This window comes from Andrena cerasifolii, chromosome 1, assembly GCF_050908995.1.
Source record: "Andrena cerasifolii isolate SP2316 chromosome 1, iyAndCera1_principal, whole genome shotgun sequence".
Classification (NCBI taxonomy): Eukaryota; Metazoa; Arthropoda; class Insecta; order Hymenoptera; family Andrenidae; genus Andrena; species Andrena cerasifolii.
The window spans coordinates 18,782,652-18,805,969 of record NC_135118.1 but is presented as its reverse complement, the minus strand read 5'-3'; the positions used below and the strand labels follow the sequence as shown (position 1 = coordinate 18,805,969).

Sequence of the window (23,318 nt, the reverse complement as noted above, 5' to 3'; positions counted from 1 at the left end):
ACTCGGAGGATATTATATAAAATCGACTTCGCGAGCTGTTAAATAATGATTTAAATGTTTAAGGGCCCAGGGGGGCCCTTTCCCGTTATCCGATCGAGCTCAAACTTTACACGGATTTTTTTTTAATTATTTGCAACTATTCTGGAGGGTGCCCCGAAGAAAATTCAAAAGTCGAAAATAAGAGCCACCCTAGTATACGTTGTATACACTATTTCGTACTTTCAAAGATAGTCTATTAAAAAAGGTTTCTTGGGAAATAACGGTTTCGATGCGTTCGCGAAGACGCTGTCGATCAACCTTCTAATTATCGTTTATATTTTCGTAATAGTCGATTTTCGTATACATAATGCAATGCCGTTCATTTAGACCCGGATTGAAATATTAAGTTGGCCCAAGAATAGCCGTTTTACCCCACGGTGGCAAACCGTTAATCACTCATGTTGGCGACATTTTAGTTTTATTTGGGGTGGTGGTTAAAAGCGGCATATCCCGCTGGTTTCATCGTTCAGTTTTCTCTGAACAGAGAGACGGATGCGCATAGCCACGTACTTCCCGTCTGCAGTTTCTCCGACCGCACACTTCTCGAGCCGACCCGACGTGATATTATTTGCCACCAGTGCAAACGCATCTGTGCGTCACCGTTTTACGTACGTACAGTTTAGACAGTTTAAAGGCCATCGTGTAAACATCAATACCCCACAGTAACGTACAAACGGCTGATTCGATTGGGGTCGCGTGTCTTCGATTAGTGGTCGACTTCGTATGGTTGGCCTTTTTTTGGCAAACATTTCTACAATATTTCGTAGACACAGCTTACGAGCTTGCGACACTGCCACGACACAGGTTTCCATCTGGAACACTTCTGTTTCGACGATTTCTTTACTTTGGATATTTCAAATTCTCCACTTGCGATTTATCGTTTTTAGCTAGGTTAAACTGAGGTCACCAATGTATGAATGGTATTTGTTCGTGTTTCTATGGAAATTTAATGGAGAAATATTTGATTTTCCAATGCATATGTAATATTGAAGTCGATGCATTGGGCGCTATTGTTTGCGTCAGTCATCACTTGCTGATACAGCACCAACTACTCGCGGTTTGCGGTGAGCATTAAATTATTACGACTTTCGTAAAGTTCACGTGGCGCGGGGGTTCAGCAACAGTAATATTTCCTCATGAAAGAAACAAATAAATTAAGTAGGACAGTAGAGTAATTATGAAATGAATGTTAATCAGAAGCATGGTAGGTTAGGAATATTGAATACTGAAGTAAGTAATGTTTCTTCTTGTATTTCATTCGTGGTAGCTTTCATAAAAAATGTGCAGGACAAAAAAATACCTACGTATTTATTTAAAAATTGACCATCCCCTATGTTACAAATAGGAAAGTATATACATATAACCAAAGCAATGAAAAATAAACTTTGTGACAATATAATGTTTCCTCGCGAAATGAAAGTGTCCTCTACAATAACAAACACATACACGTTTAGAGCTGTTACTTTTCGACCCGTCGGGTACGCGGGTACCCGAAACAACTTCAAGCAATTGCGTGTTTTATTGTCTGTGGTATTATTCGATGTTAGCCAAAAATGTTCGAACAATAAGCCTTAGGGCGGTATTCTCAGTCGCTACTTATTCTTAAGCAAATGTTAAGAATGCGGCATCCTGTACTAACCTAGTAGCTAGTAAAGGATGCGGAATGCTTAAGCATTTGCTTAAGAATAAGTATTTGTATTTTTTGTTTTCCTGTGTGTTTCTGACACACAGGATGGCGTTTCAAGCATTTCGCTTATATTGCCCAACGAACGACAGTCATTCTTTTTCCTTTTTCCCTCCTCTCTCCTTCGGGTCCCAGCAGCAGCGACGCACCGGGAGACAGGTGATGGTCACCCATCTTTCCCCAGTACGCCGCCCCGTGATGATTAACTTCGGTGATCTTACGGGAACCGGTGTTTCCATCACGGCCATGGCCGCTGGTTTAAGAATAAGTATAGACTGATTGTGAGAATACCGCCCTTAGAGCACGGTGTAATAGACAGGTGTTTCGACTCTGTAGTACCTTTTACCCCAGCGATTTTGTGTGCCGATTTCTGTTTAGTTCCCCTGGCCGCCGCGAGAGGCGTTGTGACTTAGAAGGCATATATATGTTAATGAGATTGTGGTAGTAGAGATTTTAATGGTATTACTGGGCTTGCCAGAAAAATCCTACGCGTAATGGAGGGGGAACATGCCACGCATGCGCGTGATGACGCTGTCACTTGACTGATCCTTGACGTCGATTGGTTTAACGTCACGGGGTCATCACGCGCATGCGTGGCGAGCTCCCCTTCCATTACGAGTAGGAATTCCATACCAGGCCTGTATATATATATGTAAATGCCTTTACAACAGCCACGAAATCTGCCGGCCGCCAAAAGAACTGGGACGGAAAAGTCACACATTCTGGACAGGAGTCGGAACACCTGTCTATTACACTGTGCCGTAGAGCATATGGAGGTCTCATTGACAGCTTCTCAATCGCCCGTACTGCACATGCACCGATACCAGCATGGTGGTGGCAGACGTGACACCCAAAATATTAATGTTTATTTTTCATATTAATTATTCAGTTAAATAAAATAATAATAATTTTAATTCTATAAAATAATAGTCTTTTTATTAATTTTTCCACCTTTTGTGGTTATAGACTGATTTCAATTCGTTCGGAATTGTGGTTATGGGCTATATTTTAATCATTTCTCGATGTAAACTGTGTATGTTCTTAATAATTCATATCCACACCTCCGTCTGTATTAATTACCGTACACACAATTAATATTAATAATAAACTTCATTTATTTTCATATATACAATTTATATTGATGTTTACATGCATATAAACATCATCAGTTTATCAATTTTATTTCGTTTCATTAATGCGAATGAAAAATTACCAACACAGTTTAGTAACTGTGTTCACAACTTGTTCATCAATGCCGCAAAAAGCTAGCCATTTCTGGCGAGATACCTTGTTTTCGGAAATCTATTTAGAAGTAGTGAAATTAATATTACATTTGCAAGATGAACGAATATCGTACAAAAAATAACCTAAACTTATCACATACTTGTGCGCACGACATACTTTAATCAATTTAATTTATTAAATATTACATATATCTACTTACGAATAATAGGAAGCCGGTTTATCTCGGTTACCGCGCAGCACGCAATATCGGCATGGCATTCTTTAATTTCAAAACATAACTCGTACAACCGTTTCTCAAAAAAGGTAAGTACGAGCGTAAACAACGACAATCGTAGCAACTGCGGATAGTCGGCGATATCGGCGCATGCGCATTATGGGCGATTGAGAATCTATACTTCTCTCGCTCGCACGATGTCTTTCTCTCTCGCACGATATCGGCGCATGCGCATTACGGTCTATTAGGAAGCTATACTTATCTCTCTCTCTCTCTCGCACCAGTTCACACGATGCTTTCTGTCTCGCACGATGTTGGTCGGCTGGATGCACAGGAGTAACAGCTCTATACACGTAACAACACTGGCAAAATATTTACAAACAATTTTCAATATTGAATCTCATCCATTTACGATACGTTTCACGAGTTATATTAAAGATGTATTAATGTAGCGATGGAGGTATCGTGAGAATAGTTTTATAGCAATTTTTTACAAAAGTAATTGTCCAGAAGTCCCAAATATTTTAGAATCTTTCGTAATACCCCTTTATTGCAAATAAAACATTTTGCAAACATGGTGCCCAGGAATCATACATGTTTTTTTGCAGAGAATCACTTTAAAACGCATACGAATCTTCAGAGGAAGGAGCAGTTCAATTATCGTAAAACGGACACTTTTACTGAGGAACGTGGATAACCTCACTTTATTCTCGTAAAGGACAACATTACTCTCAGTTGTTGAAGCACAGTAACATTATTTTCATAACATTTGAACTTCGTTTCGCAAGACTAGGTAGTTTGCTCCTATCTAATTACATAGTTAACATTAGAACTGCAACACATGGTCTGCCATGCATGCCGCAATTCAACAGATTTTTATGAAATTCTAAGCTCCGCTTATTCCTAGCCGCGACGATATACAGTGGCTCGCATATAATATTCGGACACTTTTTAAAATCGCATAACTTTTTTAGAATTGGTCCAAACAACTTGAGTTTTTTTGAGAAGCTAGAAGGATCAGTTTGCTAACTGACGCGTTTCGTCGTTTTGAAAAAAAATGTATTTGGTTGGAATAGCGAAAAGAATAGTAAAGGTCGATTTTTCAACTTTTTTTTGTGAGCTTGTAATGAAAATTCAAAAAAAAAACCGTTTGTAGATTGCAGTAAGTTGTATACGTGTCTAAAATTTCATGAAAATCGGTTAACGTTGCTCCGAGCTACAAACGTTTTAAAGATCGCAGAATAAGGTCGAGAATCGCTGATTTCGGGAATTTTCGCGATTCTCGACCTTATCGCGGAATCATATTTCCTCTTCGTTTTGCAGTGATTGGGCAAAAACAGAGGTACAAGTCGATTTGAGAAAAAAAATCAGCATATGTGAAACATGTCCAGTTACGACCTGAACCTACCTAAGTCTGTGAAAACTTCTGTTTTGACCAAAAAAAAAAAATAATAAAATGGCTCTTTTTCCTGGCGAAAAATCAAGTTTCTTTAAAATTTGCCGTTTTACAGCCGCCATTTTTATAATTTTGATTTTTTTTCTTTTTCAATAGGTTCAGGGCAGAATGGGGGTCAGGGCAAAGTATCAATTTCACAGAATATTTCACAATTTAATTTCTTACTGCCAGAATCACTGCAAAATTACAGCGGCTCCAGAAAAAAACACCTATATATCAGACAACTGTAGCGCTGTCATACATACGTATGTATTACTCAAATAATTTTTTTTTACTGTTTATAGTATGAACAAACATTACCCAAAAGTACTACTAGTCACAATTTGTATTCATCTCCTTCTAATTAATTCGCAAAAAATACTTGATTTTCGAGCGATCTGACTGCCTACCCCTTAAACCCCCCAAATTCACGAGCACTAGAATAAAATTTCCATTACAGTATGCGCAAATACTGCTGTATCCTATTTGATTGAAATCCGTTATTCAAATTAAACTATTGCATTTGAGTAAATAAACCATTCACAGCATAAATCAACAGAGGATGCATTTAAGTGCAGTTGTTTTTTACACGTCGGACCGCGATCGTATCGATTGGACGTAAATAATTCGATTAAAAATTCGCAAAGGTTCAATTAATAAAACAGCGGTGGAGCGAAGGTTACGCGATATCTGAAAACATAATGTGCACTCGATTGTTAGCGTTGCGTGAAATCAGAGGTCGATGGCAGCTTGATCTGCAGACTTTTGACGTGAAATCACAGATTGACTTCGGTTCGATGGACAATCAGTTATTAACGCCGCGCCGAGGCTATCGTACAGTTGTTTCCTAATTTCTAGCCTGAACATTCGCATCATTTTGATTGTAGACCGACGCAATGGTCGATTGATCTGTATTTGAGTTTCCAAACCTTCGATCTGCAAGACAGGACCTTCGCACAACTTTCACTGGTCCCGTTTACGTGCCACTTTGTCGGTACACGTGGTTTCGCGCGTGTAAATGCATAAAGAAATGTCAGGGCTGTGAAAGCTTTGGCTAATGCAGCGTAATGAACAGCCAATCTGAAACACGTTTATTACGACACAAGAAATTCGCCAGCTAATTAAGATACAGTAATCTGGCCGATAACGCTTTCGGATTTAACTGCCTCGTGATAGCACCAGACGCGCACGATTCGGTACTACTTAACAACGGTAAAATACCGAAACGAAATTCAGTAAAATTCGCCGACGTTAATCGAACCTCTTACATGAAACTTCAACCTTTAACTCGCGAAGAAGTACAGTAGTGGACATATATATATTCGAACAAACAGTTTTCTGGGTTTGTTTATTATTAAGACCGAATACTTTTATCGCTTACATTTACGTTTATCATTTCAGACTATATATTTTGTGTTAAAATTTGTTAAATTTGTTAATGTAATTTATCCGTCATCCTGTCTTCTATAAACTATTCAGTTAATTTAATGTTAATGCATTGAACAATTTAAAGTGAGAAGCCACTGTGAAATTTTATTCCGGTTTTTCGTTTTGTGCATTTTCATAATGTTTGGGTTCTCAAAAATATACCTGCACAGTTACAAAGCGGACTTCGACAAACTCTGGGAGCTACGCTGCGGTAGGTTTTGTACAGGCAGCGCAACGCTCAGAACCGAGTGCACGCATATGTAATAGGGCGGAGCGATACTATATAGGTGGAAATTTAAATTTGAATTTTCAGTGGCCTGGGTGCGGGATAGTTGTCTTTTGATTAACCAAGCACAACTGTAACTAAATTTTTTAAAAATGTTCATATCTTCGGATTCCCTTTTCTCCTAAAAATGATCATATAATCATATAAATATTAAACCCGGTCGTCTCGAAACGACATTTTTCAAACTGGGCGGATTAATAACTCGGTCAATTTTTATCGCATTCAGTTGAACCTCTCAGGGAATATTCGTAATAAAATTATCTTCTGTTAAGCATTTAAGTGTTTTGATTGAATAATTTATTTAATTTTTGCTATCTTTTCATTCAAAGTCCGTAATTTCTTAAAAAATTAATATATGTAATAAAGATTTCTCGTAGAAAGTTGCATTTCATTATAAAAGAATACCTTGACAGCAGCCTTTATTTCCAATCGTCGCAGTGGCTTCCTCCTTTAAGTATACCTGCTGAGAAAAATCATTTGTGCGAATATTATACATAGGTACATTCGTGCGGTACTGTAAATGCTTGTGGAAATTTTAATAGAGAATGTTCTAAAACAACTTGTTACATATGGTTTGCATTATATACCGTGTTAATTCAAGACACGTTTTCAATTGTCCTTCATGTGTTCCACGACAAAGTTCATCGTCGTGATTAGAAAGACTGTTTCATTAGAGTAAGGTGTATATTTCATTTTGCGAACGAATAGATTTCCTACTTGTTTGCATATTTTTAGCATTTAACTAGTTTTTCTAAATATAGCAAATTCTATTGCAAGTTTGGGAACAATATTATATTTATGAAATGTTATTTTAATTCTGTTTTATGGAGTTAATACTTTTAAATACAGGTTCATTGAACAACAAATAATTTTGTAAGGTGGAAATGAGAAAGATCGTAAAAAATACTTTTAAAAATGTCGCGAAATTTGTAGAATTAATTCTACTTTAATTAATGTTAAAAATCTAATGTTCCAACTACTTTAACGAAAACACCATCGTGTTTCGTTAATTATGGTGTTTAGATAAACAGATACTGAAGTTTATGTTTGATGGAAATTACGCCATGACTTTTAATTGATATCTAGTAATTATGCATGTCTTGCCATTTACGCGATAAGTTTTTTGTCAGGCTTAATTGATTTATTCACAAATCAAAACCAATTAATATATTTATACTTCGGTATTCAAGATGTTATTTAGCTACTTGTCAGCAGATTGCAGTAAACTTCTTAACACATATAAGAATAATAAATGCGGCCACTATATTTCTTAAATAAACATTTAAAATTAATTGGAATCGAATCTGTACTTAAAGGTGCACATACATTTCATTAAATAAAAATAAAAAAATATTTAACTACTACAATAAGTAATCGCTAATAACCTAAACACTTCAATTATAAAATTAACTTCTTGTAGCTTATAGCATTTAAATTCAAATTAAGTAAATCTATGATTAAACAAAGAAATGTGTCGAATTTCTTTCTGAGCCCCTTATGTTTAGTAACAATGATAACTACTACATATTAAACGACTATTTAGACTGACAAAGAGCACATTTGAAAACTACATTCTAATACACATTCAAACTACATTCTACTACATTCTAATTTGTCCAAGAGATCCTGCTCGACATAAAACAGAGTGTTTTTTTTCTCTCTTCGCTTATTATGTTTCGTTTATTAATAACGAACAACATTAGACACAAAAAAAATTGAATGTCATTAGTGTACGCAGATCATGCATTAACAGACGCGAGATTGAGGGAAATTTTGTTTATCTCTGCATTTATCTACTTTCTTCGCAAGGGCAGAGGTGAAACAATGAGAATCAGCGAAGGAAATCCCGTGGAGAGCACTGCGTGTTCTTCTGAATCGATGACCACTTCCACCGGAAACTCTGGCGACGATTCTATGGCGATACCAGAACCTCCCCTTCCACTAACGACATTCTCCGTCGAGGACTGCGTTTACAGAGGCGAGGGGAATGCTAACGTCGTTATTGCGTTGTCACAAGTAAGTCGATAAACCTCGTTTTCTACTTGCTGAAGTAAGTTATCGCGCTTTCCGTGTTACTTTGTTCTTACGAACCGTGTTTGAATAAACTGTTACAAACGGAAGTCGCTTCTCGACCGTCGAGCCCGGAAATAAATCCAAAATTCTGGATAAAACAATTTTCGTATCAGTGTCTACTGGCTTATCGTTTCATTTATATTTATTACAGGCGGATGAATTTTATTAATCCTGTTTAAAAGAATGCTTGCTTTCTTGTTAAATCGTCGAGAACTGTTCGAGATGCCCATTTTCTGAACAATTTCCCACTGATTTACATTTGCAAGTTACAAATTTATGGTCAATGTTTTAAGTACGAAGGCTGCCAATATATTTATACAGGGTGTTAAAAAAAGGGTCTCGGACTTTAGGGACTTATCATATCTAGTCACCTAGAGCGGTGGTGAGCAACCATTGGTCCCAAAGTGGGCCACAAGTGGAAACCTACTACTCTACGCGGGCCGCAATATTAAACACATAAATTTAAAAATTTGGCGAATTACCGGTAAACATTTTAGGGTATTTCTCACGATTTACCGGGAAGCCGGTAAACCAGTACACTGGTATTGCAATCCCTAAAGGAGACCCTACCCCTACGATCAACCCCCTCGGATTTTCATGGAATTTTAAAGAATGAATCTAGAGGTCCTATGCCAACCTTACGTAGGATATTTTGTGTCAATGCGCATTTTTTAAAAACAATTGACCTGTACCTTTTAAAAGATCTTACGTTACAGAGATTATCGAGATCTGATAGGTACCTAAGTGTGAGGTGGTTTCTAAACGGGGGAGCTCTTAAACTCGAATCCGCATGGGCCATATATTTTTTTCTACTTTCATTTCGAATAATTTTAATTCTTCTACTTTTATTTTGCAAATATTGAAGTTGTTTTGCAGGAGTGTTTCATTCTAACAACTAATACGTCACGCGTCCACTTCGATACGATTACATATAAAGTGTTAACGCGGACAATGTCAATTTCATCCGAAAATAGTTATACAAGAAGGATAGAAGAATTACTGTTCGTATCTCTTTCGGTAATAAAGGATATCCTTACATAGTATAAAACTGTGAAATAAAGCCCCGGTAGGCGTCTGTACGTTTGTTGGGGTTAATCTTGAGAACCGCTAGACGGATTGTGATGCGGTTTTCACCGTTTAGAGTGCCTTTCTCGAGGAAGGTTTGGGTGTATGAAACCCATTAACCTATGCCAAAGAGCAGTGACGATTTTAGTGGAGCATTCCTTGAGAATGCTCTATAAAACGATGAAAACCGACTCACCCATCCGTTCAATTCTCGAGATCTCGTTAGCTCTTGAGATTACATAGCCCGAACAAACAGGCAGACGCCTATCGGGGACTCTATTTTATACGATGTAGAGTAGAGATAACATCATAGATACATACAAGGAGCCCGGGCAACGCCGGGTACTTTAAGTAGGTACATATCTACAACGTATCTAATCACAGAAGGAAATGTACTGTTCGGATAATGCGACGTTCGAATTACAGTACATTCAGATGGTAGGATGTTCGAATAACAGAGGTTTGGATGTTGGAGGTTCTACTGTGCAGGGTAAGTCGGGGACAGTCGGTTAAGGGGGTTGTCGTGAACCCAGGGAGGAACAAATTCAACCACTTGCTTATAACGGAAACACGTCTTTATGAAACAGCCTATTGGAGGCGACTCGACTGTACAAAGTACCAGAGCTTTCTGACTCTCGTTCGCGAGATTCGAAAAGAACGTCGACAAACTGAGGAATGCTATTGGTGGTTACTATTGCGAGGGTGAGGAAAGAAGAACTGGGATTGGTTATTGGCGAGGGTGGAAGTGGCGTTACTGGAGAAAGTTACTTTCTACGTTTGACGCGATTTCGGTTGGAAGAAGGGCCTTGAGGCCCACGGTCTAATACGCTTGTTTACGGCTGAGCCACGTACGCCGGAAGAGGTTTAAAGGTCTGCACACACATATCCGTTCCGTGTCAGTTCCGTATCCGTTCCGTGTCCGTGCGGTGTCCCTAATTTCACTGACAACTGTGTAGGAGGTCTGGCTCGGTCAGTCCCAATTCAGCCGTTTCTGCAAGCCTGCTGTACAGTTCTTTCAGTCAATAGGTGACAAAAGTAATCGTACACCCTTCAAAACAGAATAACATTTTTAAAATTTGTCCGAACGACGTGATCTCTTTTTTAGAAGCTAGAAGTATTAGGTTCCTAAGTAGGTGGCGTGTTTCGTCGTTTTGAAAAAAAAATCGCAATTGGTCGGAATAGCGAAGAAAATAATGAAGGTCGTTTTTTCTACTTTTTTTCTGTACCTGTAGTGAACTGCCAGCGGCAGTGGCCGCGATGGAAACACCGGTTCTCGTTCGATCACTGAAGTTAAGCATCGTGGGGCGCGTATCGGGGAAAGATGGGTGACCGTTTTTCTCCTGGTGCTTTGCTTGCTGCTGGCAACCTTACGGGTAGGTTTCCCCGGTTGCGAACGTTTATAATTCGTGACTGTTATGGCCTACCCCATAGCAAAAATTCATTACGGTGACTCCATCGAGTCTCCGGCCCCATCGACTCGCCCAGATTTACCCTATACCTACTTATGTACGCAAAGTGACAAGAAGGCTGCAATTATGAAATAGTACATTGCGTGACAAGGGAGGAGAAGAAAGCGATTCCGACGAGAGTGGATCTTGCTGCCCGAGCGCAGCGAGGCAAAATCGCGTCTCTCCCTCGTCAAGCGCAATACTTTTCTCAACACCTGCATGAAAGGTGTGCTTTTGATAGCCAGCTGAGCCATTCGCAACAAAAAAATACACATGATCGATAAGGATTAGTCGATCAAATGTATCTGCACACCACAGGGTAACGCCGAACTCCAGCTTCCTTGGGAGCAGAGTAAAAATTGCGTATACGCATGCGCGTAAAGTCTTTTTCCCCTGGGAGAAAAGTATAAAACGCGAATACGCCTGAGATTGGTCATTTCGCTCCCGCTCAGCAGGCGTAAAAAACACGCACATTTTCATGTAGGTGTTGAAAAAAAAGGAACATATGTATGTAGATCGGGTTCCGCTTAAACAACCAATGCAGTTTCATGCTGCAAGTGTATCAGGAAGATCGAAATCACGAGATAGCGCGACATTTTATTATGCTAATTTTCCCTATCTTCAGGTAGAAAAAAAATCTATTTCTCAGTCTGATTTCTACAATCACCCTGTACATTGAACGATTCAAGCACTCCCTATTCGCACTTCACCGTCCTTTTGCAATTCTCAGCGTCGATCTATCGTATAAACATCCGCCTCCGCACTCATGGCGAATCACAAATCACTCGTCCTCGCCCACGTTCCCGCAATTACGCCTATTTCGTATCTGTTCCTCGACGCTTTATTTTCCGCACGGTTCGTCCATGTGAAGATAATTGCACGGAACGTATCGACGCTCTATCTAGATCGCCGGTAGATGGCGATCCGACACGATTACGGAGCGCTCGGCTCGGACGCCTGAACGCTCGGTTGTCATGCGACTAGGCATGGCCAAGTGCAGAGAAAACCAACCGAAAAGTAACATGGCGGAACGAGTTTACTTTGCGAGTCTGTTTTAGCACGGCCGTTGCACGTTAACCCACATGTGTACGGAGACAGTTTCTACTCAGGAGGCAATGACTCGCGATACGTAAAAATCGCACGCAAAAACGGCTAAAGGCGAATTCACACATCATCGGTTTCATGGCGGTTCAGTGCCGTCGGTATCAGTAGTCTCTTTGTGTTAGTATCAGTAACTGACACGGACAAGTGTGGCAACTGCTTCGTTCCAAAACAGAGAAACGATTCTTTTCACCACTGACACTGACGGCACTGAACTGTCACGGAGCTGATGTATGTAAATCCGCCTTAAGGGGAGGTTCTGGTCTAGAGCCCCAAAAAATAGGTGATATTTAGGAATTAATTAAAGGAAAACTACTATATATAATTTAATGGGACTTGTTGCATTGTATTAAGGATGTCTTAGATTATAAAAATATATTTTTTGTTTTATAATTAATCATTGCAGACGGCACTGGGGAGTCGTTAAAGTCAAGGCGTCAAAAAATTGATCCAAATCGGTGGGACCTCTATCTCCAAAAGTTATTATCCGATTCGACTGAAACCTTGTTTATTTTGAAGATAATTCTTTTGGCTAGGGGGCGGGGGCTAAAAAATTACAAGAATTACATTTTTTTTAGAAAATAACGACACTTCAAGTTTGAAATCACTTTTCCCTGTATTTTTCGTCCTTTCATCGCCTTTGAAAATTATAAATTTTCAATTTTTTGTATTTTTTCTGGTATCTCCCCTAGCCAGAAGTATATTCTTCAAAATAAAAAAAATTTCAATCGAATCGGATAATAATTTTTGGAGATACAGCGTCCACCGTTTTGAGAACACTGTTTCGAGAAAAACGCGTTTAAAGTTTTATGTGAGCGCCGAGTGGCCGGTTGTGATGATCTCCTAAACGCGTGAAAGAATTAGAGAACATGAATGCTCGGCTATGTTCTAATACAATTGGTATTGTATATGAATATTTACTAATAAACATTTATTTACTAATAGTATATGTATATTGGTATTAGCCTTGGAAAAATAAATGCAACGTAAACTTCACTAACAAGGGGAGGACACCATGTAATAGACATCGATTTTGATGGATGTAAATCGAAAATAAGTAAGTAGGTGTCCGAGCGCTTCAGCGAATAGGCCTTAATAATAGAGATATTTACATGTAAATTATTAATAATTTCATAGTGGCCGTGGGGTTTTAGCGGGTAAAAATCCCACGCTGCTCTAGCGCCCCGGGGGATTCCCCTCTGGAGTAGTCGGGGTGCCTGTTGAAGATTTCCCCAGGTTAAAAAAAAATTACAAAAAAGTAATATATAAATTTTTTTTATTATTTTTCTTTAACGTGGAGATATCATCAAAAGGCACCCCGACGCCTCCAGAAGGGAATTCCCCGCGGGCGCCAGGGTGGTTGTGGGGTATTTACCCACTAAAACTGTAAATATCTCTATTATTAAGGCCTATTGGCTGAAACGCTCGGACACCTAATTACTTATTTTCGGCATAAATTCATCGTGCCAAGGCTCATCAAAATCGATGATAAGTAGCAATGAGAACGCGGCGTTTGTACTCTGATTGGTGGCTCTTTCCGCACAAGCAATTATGTCAAACGCTGAATAAATACTCTTCGAGAGTATGTCTTTTGAACCGTGATTAACGATTGCTCGTTAAAAATCCATGTATTAGAATTAGTGGTTTCCCGTTTATGGGGGTCAAGAATTACCATACAGTTGACACTGATCTTATATACGTACGCAGTGGCGAAGGAAAATGAAAGAAAGTCGGACGATGGTCGGCGAGCAACTGAACAAGCTCACGTCTGTCTGCGTTAGCACCCGAAGGCGAGACAAAGACGGACGTAATTAAGCAACGTTGCAGACGGAAAAGGACAATGAAACCATGGCCGTTGACCTCGACAATTAGTAGAGGGGGAATTATCAGGTGGTGGAGGAACTGAGCTGCTTGAGTGGGTATCTGATGAATGATCGATGAGTTATATATGCCTTTCAGAATCGCAAAAGCTTCCGCGGGGGAATTATTTCTAGTCGTAAGCGTTTCTAAGAAATCAGTTACTCGGTAATATACTGTATTCAGCAAACACTAACTACAGTCGACCCCGGTTAAGCTGATAATCTCAGGGTTCGGAGAGTATCTATTATTCGGGGGTGGGAGAATTTCACACCTCTGATTGCACGCTTCACTGAATTTTATGGCTTTTGGCGCTCAAGAAAAAAATTCGATTTTATGGGAATTCCTCTGATTCTTTCTTTCACATCCCCGCAGGTTGTTGGAACTGTTGATATCCCATGTTCCTTAACATTGCGCCAGGTGTAATGCCAGGTGAACGTGGTTTACGTGGTGGCCATACAATAGGTTCCCTTGTTCCCATCCGCTTCTCTGAAATAATAGTATTCAATGCTTGTCACGAAGAAAAAGGGGGTAATGTGGTGGTTATTTTTTCATTGTAATCTTAGTAGCTGCTCGATACTGCATCTTCACTGCGTGTAGTTATTTCACTCGCAAAGAGACTACCTAACTATATACAGTGCAAGTGCTCATTGTCAGTTAAAAAATTCAAAGTGTCCTTACAATGACTTTGACAGCCTTCGTCGCAGCCTTTGATGCCAAACAGTCGCTGGAAAATCAAAATTTTATATCTCGTTTTGCTTCTAACACGTTTCAACTATGTATAACACATTCAGCTCACCACCCCTCATATTTTCTATTATATCGACGTACGGATTATTACATTCATGTGACAGAGTGGATTTTACACGAGTTCGCAAGCTTTCTCGGACACTGGTGATAATATAATAAAAAGGCTGCCAACGAATAAAAGTTTGGTAATTGCGCATAAAAGGGTACACCTCACCGATTTTGATGAAATTTCAATATATTGTAAAGCTTAACACTTTGAACAGCTTTTCCCTGTACAGTGACTCGGTAAATCAGTTGTAATTTTCCAGTAACTCAATATTTTTTTATACCAAAACATAATATAATAACCTGTTAAAGTATCCCTCATCTGAATACAAAAACCATTGCATAAATATATGCGTGTACATTCTGAAATAAATTGCCAAAGAATTGATTCTTTTTCTACCTCCTGAAGGTAGCTAACCCCTTAATATCTCTTAGGCCCGAAGCGAAGCGCGGGGGCAGGTATTTTGCTAGTTTAATATAAATTCAGTTTGTGAAGTGCAGGAGACTGACTCGAGCTAATATTAGATACTTTCTGGTAAAAATGTAATTTTTTCGCCCTGTCTTAGAATTAGCCTACCCTCCAGGGCGTCCTAAACGCGGCTCCTCCTGCAGGGGTGCGAGGTAGTAAATAGGAATGTGTGAGGGTCAACGGTAGGGTTGTTTCGATACTAGTAAATACAAGTAAACTATCGATATTTCTGATTCGACAACGAGTATTTTTGGCGTCGATACTTGTCGTGTGATACTTATGAGGTATCGAAAGAAAAGTATTTGAGTCGAATCGAATCGAATGCGTGGCAAGTAATTTTTTCATTTTTTTTTAAATTGTTAATCGCGTTAAAATAATATGAGACCAGTGAGGAAAATTATCGGTCGACGTTTTTTCTAACGAGCAGCGGTGTTTTTTTTTTAGCTATAAACGCCGTAACCTTCCACACAAAGCGTTCTGTCGCCACGTAAATAGTCTCGATATAAAACGTGTTTTTCTGTTAAAAACATATTGACCGACAATTTCTTTCTGTTGTTTGTTATTACTTTTGGAGTGGTTGACAGTGTAAACGGAAATGATAACAGGAATCGAGGCACTATAGATAATGCAGAAGTACTTTTTCTACGAAGCGTAATAATCTATTCGATACCAATATTTAAAAATATCGATATTTTTCCACCCGTGCCTACCCGAGTAGTATCGATACTTCTATTTCGATCCACGTAACGAGTACATGTATTGATACCATGGTGGTATCGAAGCAACTCTAGGTCGGCCCAATTTCCGAGGCCGTCGCTGACTCTGGAAAATGTTACGGCTCGGTTTATAGTAGAGACCCATGGTATAGTACAGTGGTGAGCAACCGAAGTGGGCCACAAGTGGAAACGTACTACTCTGCGCGGGCCGCAATATTAAATACATAAATTTAACTAATCCAAGAATTTTAATTTATGAACTGAATTTGTTATTCCTGACATTGATTTACAATAAAACGTTTTTTTTTTTTAAATTTGATGTACTGTTTATTAGTAATATATACCTACATATAAACAGGTATATGTATGTATATTTTTCTAATTAAATGAAATTAAATAGCCATTGAAATTTACTTAACGAGATACTTGATTCTGTGTCTCATTAACGAGCTTGCAAATATTGGGTGGGATATTCGAAACTGTTACTCTAATACAATTATTTGACGATCACTTTTTCAAATTTTCATTTTCGAGATTAGTTGCTCACACGCATACATACTGCCAAATAAGCTCATTACTTGCCTGGAGTGGGTAGCTAGGAATGGAAAAAAACAAATTTCAGTTTTTTTTTATCAGCCTTTAATATAAATGCTAAAGCTAAAAGAATTCCCGAAGAATTTCAAATGGAAATAATCGATTTACAAAACGGCACAGAATTAAGGAATAAATTTCAGAATGCTAGTCTTATTGAGTTTTATAAGCCTTACTTTCCGGCTAATAAATTTCCATTGCTAGCTACCCACTCCAAACAAATAATGAGCTTATTTGGCAGTGCGTATGCGTGTGAGCAACTATTCTCGAGAATGAAAATTCAAAAAAATGATCGTCGCAATAGACGAACGATTAAACAATTGTATTAGAAACCACTTAAAAGGGCATTAAATAAAGTACCAAATAAAGAGTTTTCAATTTTTTTTATCATAATTAAGTTAACAGAAATGAAAACAAAATTTGAATAGACGTAAAAAATATAAAATTATACAACATTAGATGGGGATAATTTTATTCTATTTTTTTGGCGCAAAATTCATTCCGATATCTTTTACAGTTCAAAAGAAATCCGCAAATGTTCAGGCGGGCCGCAGGGCAGCGGCTGGCGGGCCAAATGCGGCTCGCGGGCCGCGGGTTGCTCATCACTGGTAATAGTACCTACGTGTAGTAAAAAGACACGTGTACCTACTTAGATACCCGTGCACTATTTCACGTGTATTTAGATACACGTGCAGGTAAATGCAGGTCTCAGCAGTCAACGGGCGGTCTACCCGTGACCGAAGGCCCTGGCTCGCACCGAGGAAGCAAAACTGTGGGGTGGGTAGGTCTTTCCCGATGATCCGGGGGAAAAAGCATGTCAGTAATCCGGGGACCACTGTACTAGTTCGAGTGGATTGCATAGTGAAGATAGCGATTAGAGCTGTAGCTGTGGACCGGGTACCCGTGAGGTACCGGGGAAGAGAAAAATTCCCGGGTAAATTTCCCGAGACTCTCGAGATATCCGAGAATTTACAGAGTACAGGGTGATTCTGGAGCGAAGCCTGCCAGAGAGATGCCGCCGTGGCGACGTCAACCCCCCGTGGTGCCTCACCGAATTTTATGGCTTTCGACCCCAGAAGGGGTTGGGATACCATTAACCGCTTCGTTCTCGCGGACGTATTATGTCGCGACGCAATATACCGTTCGTGCGATGCCACAGACGAGTTAACTCGCGTCTTCTGTGGCAAGCAAAGTGACCGCGGAGATACTCGTATCGATACGATGAACACTAAAGAAATTCATAATATACTGTAATGAATATTTTACCCTCGACTGCAGGGCGCCGACCTCGATTCGCTGCGGTCAGACGTGAATTTATACCTGTTTCAGAAAAACTGCATTCTTTATTCTTTATCGTATCGATACGGAAGTGACACCAATGGATTCCTTATCTTTTTCCGATGAAAATCGTACTAAATTTCATGTAAATCGGACTATTTTTAACGAAGTTAGCTTTAAATTATATAAATCAATTTTTCATGTGATTTCCTTCATTATGGTCCGAATTACGTCGTTCTTGGTGTCAGTTTCATCGGTGAAACATAAGGAATCGATTGGCGTAATTTTTGCAAAGATCTGATGAGAAATGCGGAACTGGAGATTTCTCACTTCTTAATGTGTATTCCTGTCTCCCCGGGGGTCGAACCCTTCGACTCGAAGGATATGACGCTCAGTGAGGCATCAACTATGGAAAGGTACTCTGTGACATCTCGGATGTCTCGAGTATCTCGGGTAGTTTACCCGGATAGCGCTTACCCGGGACATTCTTCTCTACCCGGGAAATTTTTCTTCTCCCGGGTATCTCACCTGTACCCGGGTACCCGTCATCAACAGCTCTACTAAGGACCACATAGCTATGGACACGATCAAGTTCAATATGTGCTCACGAATCCGAATGAATTCCGATGAAAAAGCTTCATGGGCTTCGAATACTTAAAACACTGTTTAAACTTCAGCTACTTTTATCGAACATTATCCTGCTTCCATTATTTACATAGTACCTACCCGTATTCAATAAACACGTTTGTAGGTACTTACACATATATTTGTATGCAATTTGATTTTTTTTTTGTATTCTGAGGTGCATCCAAAATTGTAAATGCAAATAAACGGAGCCACGTGTACGTTTCAGTGTAGAAAATAATCTTCTGTGTGATATCTTTTAAAATAATGCTTAGTAGAGTGGTTTGCGCGTGAAGGTACGTTAAAGAGAAGTAGTTGTACCTACACACGTGTCTGTGTACATAGGGCACTTGTTAGGTGGACGTGGGTGACGCACGAGAAACTTGTAGCCACGTCAGCCGACAGACGAGAACAGCCGATGTATCGATTGAACATTTATGAGAGACGACAAACACCTGAGAAGTTCACATGGACACCACAGAATCAGTTGTTCTAGATTTTATTTTCGCTCGGGTTTATTGACATCGCTTACTTACATCCATCGGCGGCGTTTTGATCGATAACGCGTAATCAGTTCACCGCCGGATTTTTATCTAGCAGGATCGCCGTTAAAGATTCACTATTCCTCACAAATGGAGACACAACTTTAACGATGATAATTCCGCTCGCATTGCGCATTCCTGAACAGCTGCCGACCGGTCTGGAAGCAAAGCTTCTGGAGCAACTTGAATAATTGCGAACAGTGTGTCTGGCGTTTGACGTGACGTCAATTTTCATTTCACCAATTTTACGTCCGGAGGTGATATTAATTACAACCACAGCGCTTTCTTTATTAAACCAGTAGACGTTCGTGTTCCGCTTCCGAGACTCATTTAATGATTAATTTACCCGCGATTTTGAGAAAGAATACCTTTTCTTTATTTTACAGAATTAAATATTATATTATACCTAGCGCACGTTTTTCTTTTCATTGTAAACTAATGTTAGTGTCAGTGTGAAAGATTGACATTTTAAGATTTGTTAGGTGAACAACAGTTTCGTGAGCATCGTTTGTATTAAGCCGGGAATCCACCGGGAAGCTAAGCTAAGCTATGCGATGCCTAGTGTTCCTGATTTCTCCATATTTTTTGTTTCTCGAGAAATCAGAAATGAGATCATGTTTCTTGAGAATTCTCGAGAAAAAAAATTGCGGAAATTGTACTTTTGGAATAATGTTGATAATATTTATCAAAAAGACAAGAAAACTTTAACTAAACGATTGTTCCTGTGTAATTTATACAAAACTTGTGTGAATGAAAAAATAGATATTAAATATAATTGGTAAATTTATTTATTTAATACAAAATTTATACAAAGCGAAACATTGCTTTTTGGTTTTAAAATTTATTTTTGAATAGCACAATGCGTCTAATGTAGCGTCAGCGAATCTAATTCTTTTTTGTAGCAAAATCTGTTACTGTTATATTTTCACTTTTTATATATATCTATCTTGGCTGTTAAATGAAAAATGCAAAAATCATGCAAAAATTTTATACGGGATACAATAGTCTTATCTCCTCTTTTCAATATTTCTTCTTTAATAGCCACAAGAAACTCATTAGGTACTCAATTCAGTACACAATTTTTCTAAATTTTTAAATAAGAATTTAAGAGCACTTTCAGCAATTAATAATATCGAATCTTCTGCACTGTGATTTTCTATTGGAATTCATATAGGTTCAAATGTTATTAATAAGATGTATTATAAATTGTAGACGTGTTTATACGTTCGCGATTAACTACTAATACATTCATTTACGAAAATAAATGAGATTTATAATATTTTTCCTAGACTTAAGTTTCTCGAGAAATTAACTAGTAATACATTCATTTACGAAAATAAATGAGATTTATAATATTTTTCCTAGACTTAAGTTTCTCGAGAAATTATAGTATTTCTCGAGAAATAAGAAATAAGCAATTATATTACGAACAAACACCACCTGACACCCCCTTCCCTTTGTAAGAAAACGTAAGAAATTCGGGACACTTAGCTCCCCGAAAAAGCCTTACGTAATTTAAGGCCGACCCTTAGAATCGATTTCCCTGACAGCGAAGTGTCGTAAGAGAAACCATTCTATATTGCCTACGTATTTGTTCGTACAGAATCACCCTCTTATAAAACAGCCAGCATATGCGTAGCGTAAAGCGAAAAAACTTTGGTAATACTAGAATGCAGGTGACTGTATTTTATTTTAATGCAATACTTCTTACACTCTCGAATGATCGTTACAGAAGCGTCACTGATCAAATGACCGTGTCCAGCTCTTTTTCCGCCACATAGGAAAACGTGAACTCATTAATAGTACGCCGAGTTTCTCTATGATGCACGACATACGCACCAGTAATTAACGCCACGTCATTTAAGCAATTCACTGATAGTAATTGAAGCCTGCTGCGCAATGGAAATTGTGGTTTGCCGCGATATGAAATGCTGCGTGTCGACCTAATTTCGATCCCTCGACCAGCCTGACAACGTCGAAAATTTTCGTTTCTCACTGGCGCTCGTTTTTGTAACGAGCTTAATACCTTCCACTCTCTCAACGCTCACTTTTTAATTGAATCAGTATTATTTTAATAAGATGTCTCATCGCGAATTTAGCTTTCTAAGAAATTAGCAAGGCGCATTAAGGATTGCGCTCGAATGTGGATTAATATTGAGTAAATTAATTCTTGTGTACTTGTTTCATTCGCTTCTTCTCGACATTGCCTGAACCTATGAGGTAGTAACGAACTACAGGAATAGTTATGGAAAGTGATATAATTATATAAGCAAAGTCTTATAGAATTTCAAAGAGAAAGAAGATTTAGCGAGGATTAGTAATAAATGTATATGGTTATTAGAAATTCCGAAGAATGTGAATTAATTGTGGAGTTAAACTGAGTAATTTTTATTAACATACTAAACGCACTTCGATTCAGAAATAGTTTATCAACATTATTGCGTATAATATAATTAGAAGCCTGTAGTAACCCATACAGCGCACTCTAGTTGCAGCAAAGTTGCAGGATGGTTGCAGTGTAAGGGTGCAGAAATAATTTTATGCCCGCCTCCTGCAACGATTCGTGCAGTAGGGCCGAAAATATAAATAACGATATTATAATGTGTGCAGAATAATCATAGAAGTATAAAAGCCCGCAATTGTTTTTCTCAATGAAAATTCTTTTCCCCCAAGGGGATTCGAACCGGTGGACCTGTAGCATCGCAGGCGAACACTTTACCGCCGCAGCTACAACCACTGATCGATAAGAGTGCTAACGTTATTGATACTTATACTCCTACGAATAATTAGAAAATAACAAGATGAACTATGCAGGCATATTCATTACCCTATCTGGAAGTTGAACATTTGTTACACTATTCAGTATTCACCTATATAGTTTCTTGAATGTTACAGCGATTCGAATCGAGTTTCGATTTGCTTCTGATAACGAATAATAATCTATGTTTGTGGTACTTACAACGTGCAAGGAAAGGGGTTTTCTTCTATCCCATTTTTCTAAATTGTTAAATAAAAATTTAAGAGCACCTTCACCAGTCAATAATGTCGAATCTTCTCTAAGATCTTCTACTGTAATTCATATAGGTTCTAATGATACTAATAAGATTTATTATAAACTGTAAATGTGTTTATACGTTCGCGATTAACTAGTAATATACAACTTGAACTAACTGAAAATTCAATTCCGAAAATAAATGAGATTTATAATAATTTTCGTAAACTAAGTTCCTCGAGAAAAATAGTATTTCTTGAGAAATAAGAAATAAGCATTTATGAAATTTCTCGAGATATTCTCGAGAAAGAATTCTCGAGAAGGAAGACAAATCGTGATAACGTGGTAAGGGTTCATCCATGTTATACCCAGGACGGTGTTAAGCCCTCTCCAATTCCTTTTTTATAATTAACAGTCTGCGGAGACCAAATAATAGATGCGTATTCTAGATGAGATCTAATACAAGTAATTCTTTATTGTACAAATAAAGAAGAGTTTTTGGGCTACGTTGAAAAATTAATAATGACTGTGCATTCCGGGCATCAAATGAGTAGGTATCAATATAAAAATGATCATCTAATCATTTTTAGGAGAAAAAGGAACCTTCAGACATGTATATTTTTCCAAATTTTTTTTTTTACAGTAGTGTTTGATTAATCAAAAGACAACTATCCCGCACCCAGGCGCACTGAAAATTCAAATTTAATCCGCCCTAATAAATACTTTTCATTGATCGTATGGGGAATTTTTTAATTACTTCTTCCAATACGAGAAGCACAGTTTCAGCTCTGCGACTTAAAAAAAAAAGAAAGCTGATAATCACCCGACTTATACGATCGAATTTATTTGTGCCCTTTGTTACGCTTCTTTCCGCCTGTTTCAGGAGTGCAAGGTAATTCGATTCCGGAAGTCGGTGCCGGACGATGTTCCACCGGATGGCGGCAAACAACGTGCCGAACGAGAAGTGAAATTCGTGAGGAGTCTGGCTTCCTGCTTTTTAGGCCCATACACACAGATCCCTGAGATCCTTCGGTACGATGCGAAAGACATTGCCAGACTTTCGGAAGCCATTCACGCTCTTCGACCAGGTAAAACGTTTGTCCACTAAAATTCACGTCTGACGAGGGAACTGCACGAAGTTCGAGTCACTAATTTCACTCCACACCTCGTGACCTAACTAACAGAATACATCAAAATATAAAACATAAAAACACAGTGTTTTTTTTTTATTCTTCTTACACACCTTCATTTAACAGAACTACTGGATAAATCCTGTAAGGGTTGTAGTTGTAAATAAACATTAAAGCCTCTTTCCCTCTGTAACAACATGCCCCTTGTCTTGTGTAACAACTTGCCCCAGTTGACACCATTGTGTATAAAAAGCTATAAGTTCATACCAGTTTGGTGTATTCTTATGCTCTTGGTACGAATCTGTA

At 38.5% G+C, this 23,318-nt stretch overlaps 1 protein-coding gene across 2 annotated transcripts in view; it reads left to right on the top strand.

Moving 5' to 3' along the window:
* Positions 1–466: 466 nt before the first annotated feature.
* Positions 467–23,318, top strand: part of Ipk1 (Inositol phosphate kinase 1) — a 42,963-nt gene continuing 20,111 nt past the window's right edge. Inside the window, exons 1-3 of one of the 2 annotated variants that reach the window (XM_076811152.1) lie at positions 467–647; positions 8,146–8,347; positions 22,766–22,970. In XM_076811152.1, the coding sequence (XP_076667267.1) occupies positions 532–647; positions 8,146–8,347; positions 22,766–22,970 (523 nt within the window). In that variant the 5' untranslated portion in view covers positions 467–531. Of the gene's footprint in view, positions 648–1,143; positions 1,270–8,140; positions 8,348–22,765; positions 22,971–23,318 lie in introns of those variants that run through there. The other variant, XM_076811163.1, reaches the window with a different exon arrangement.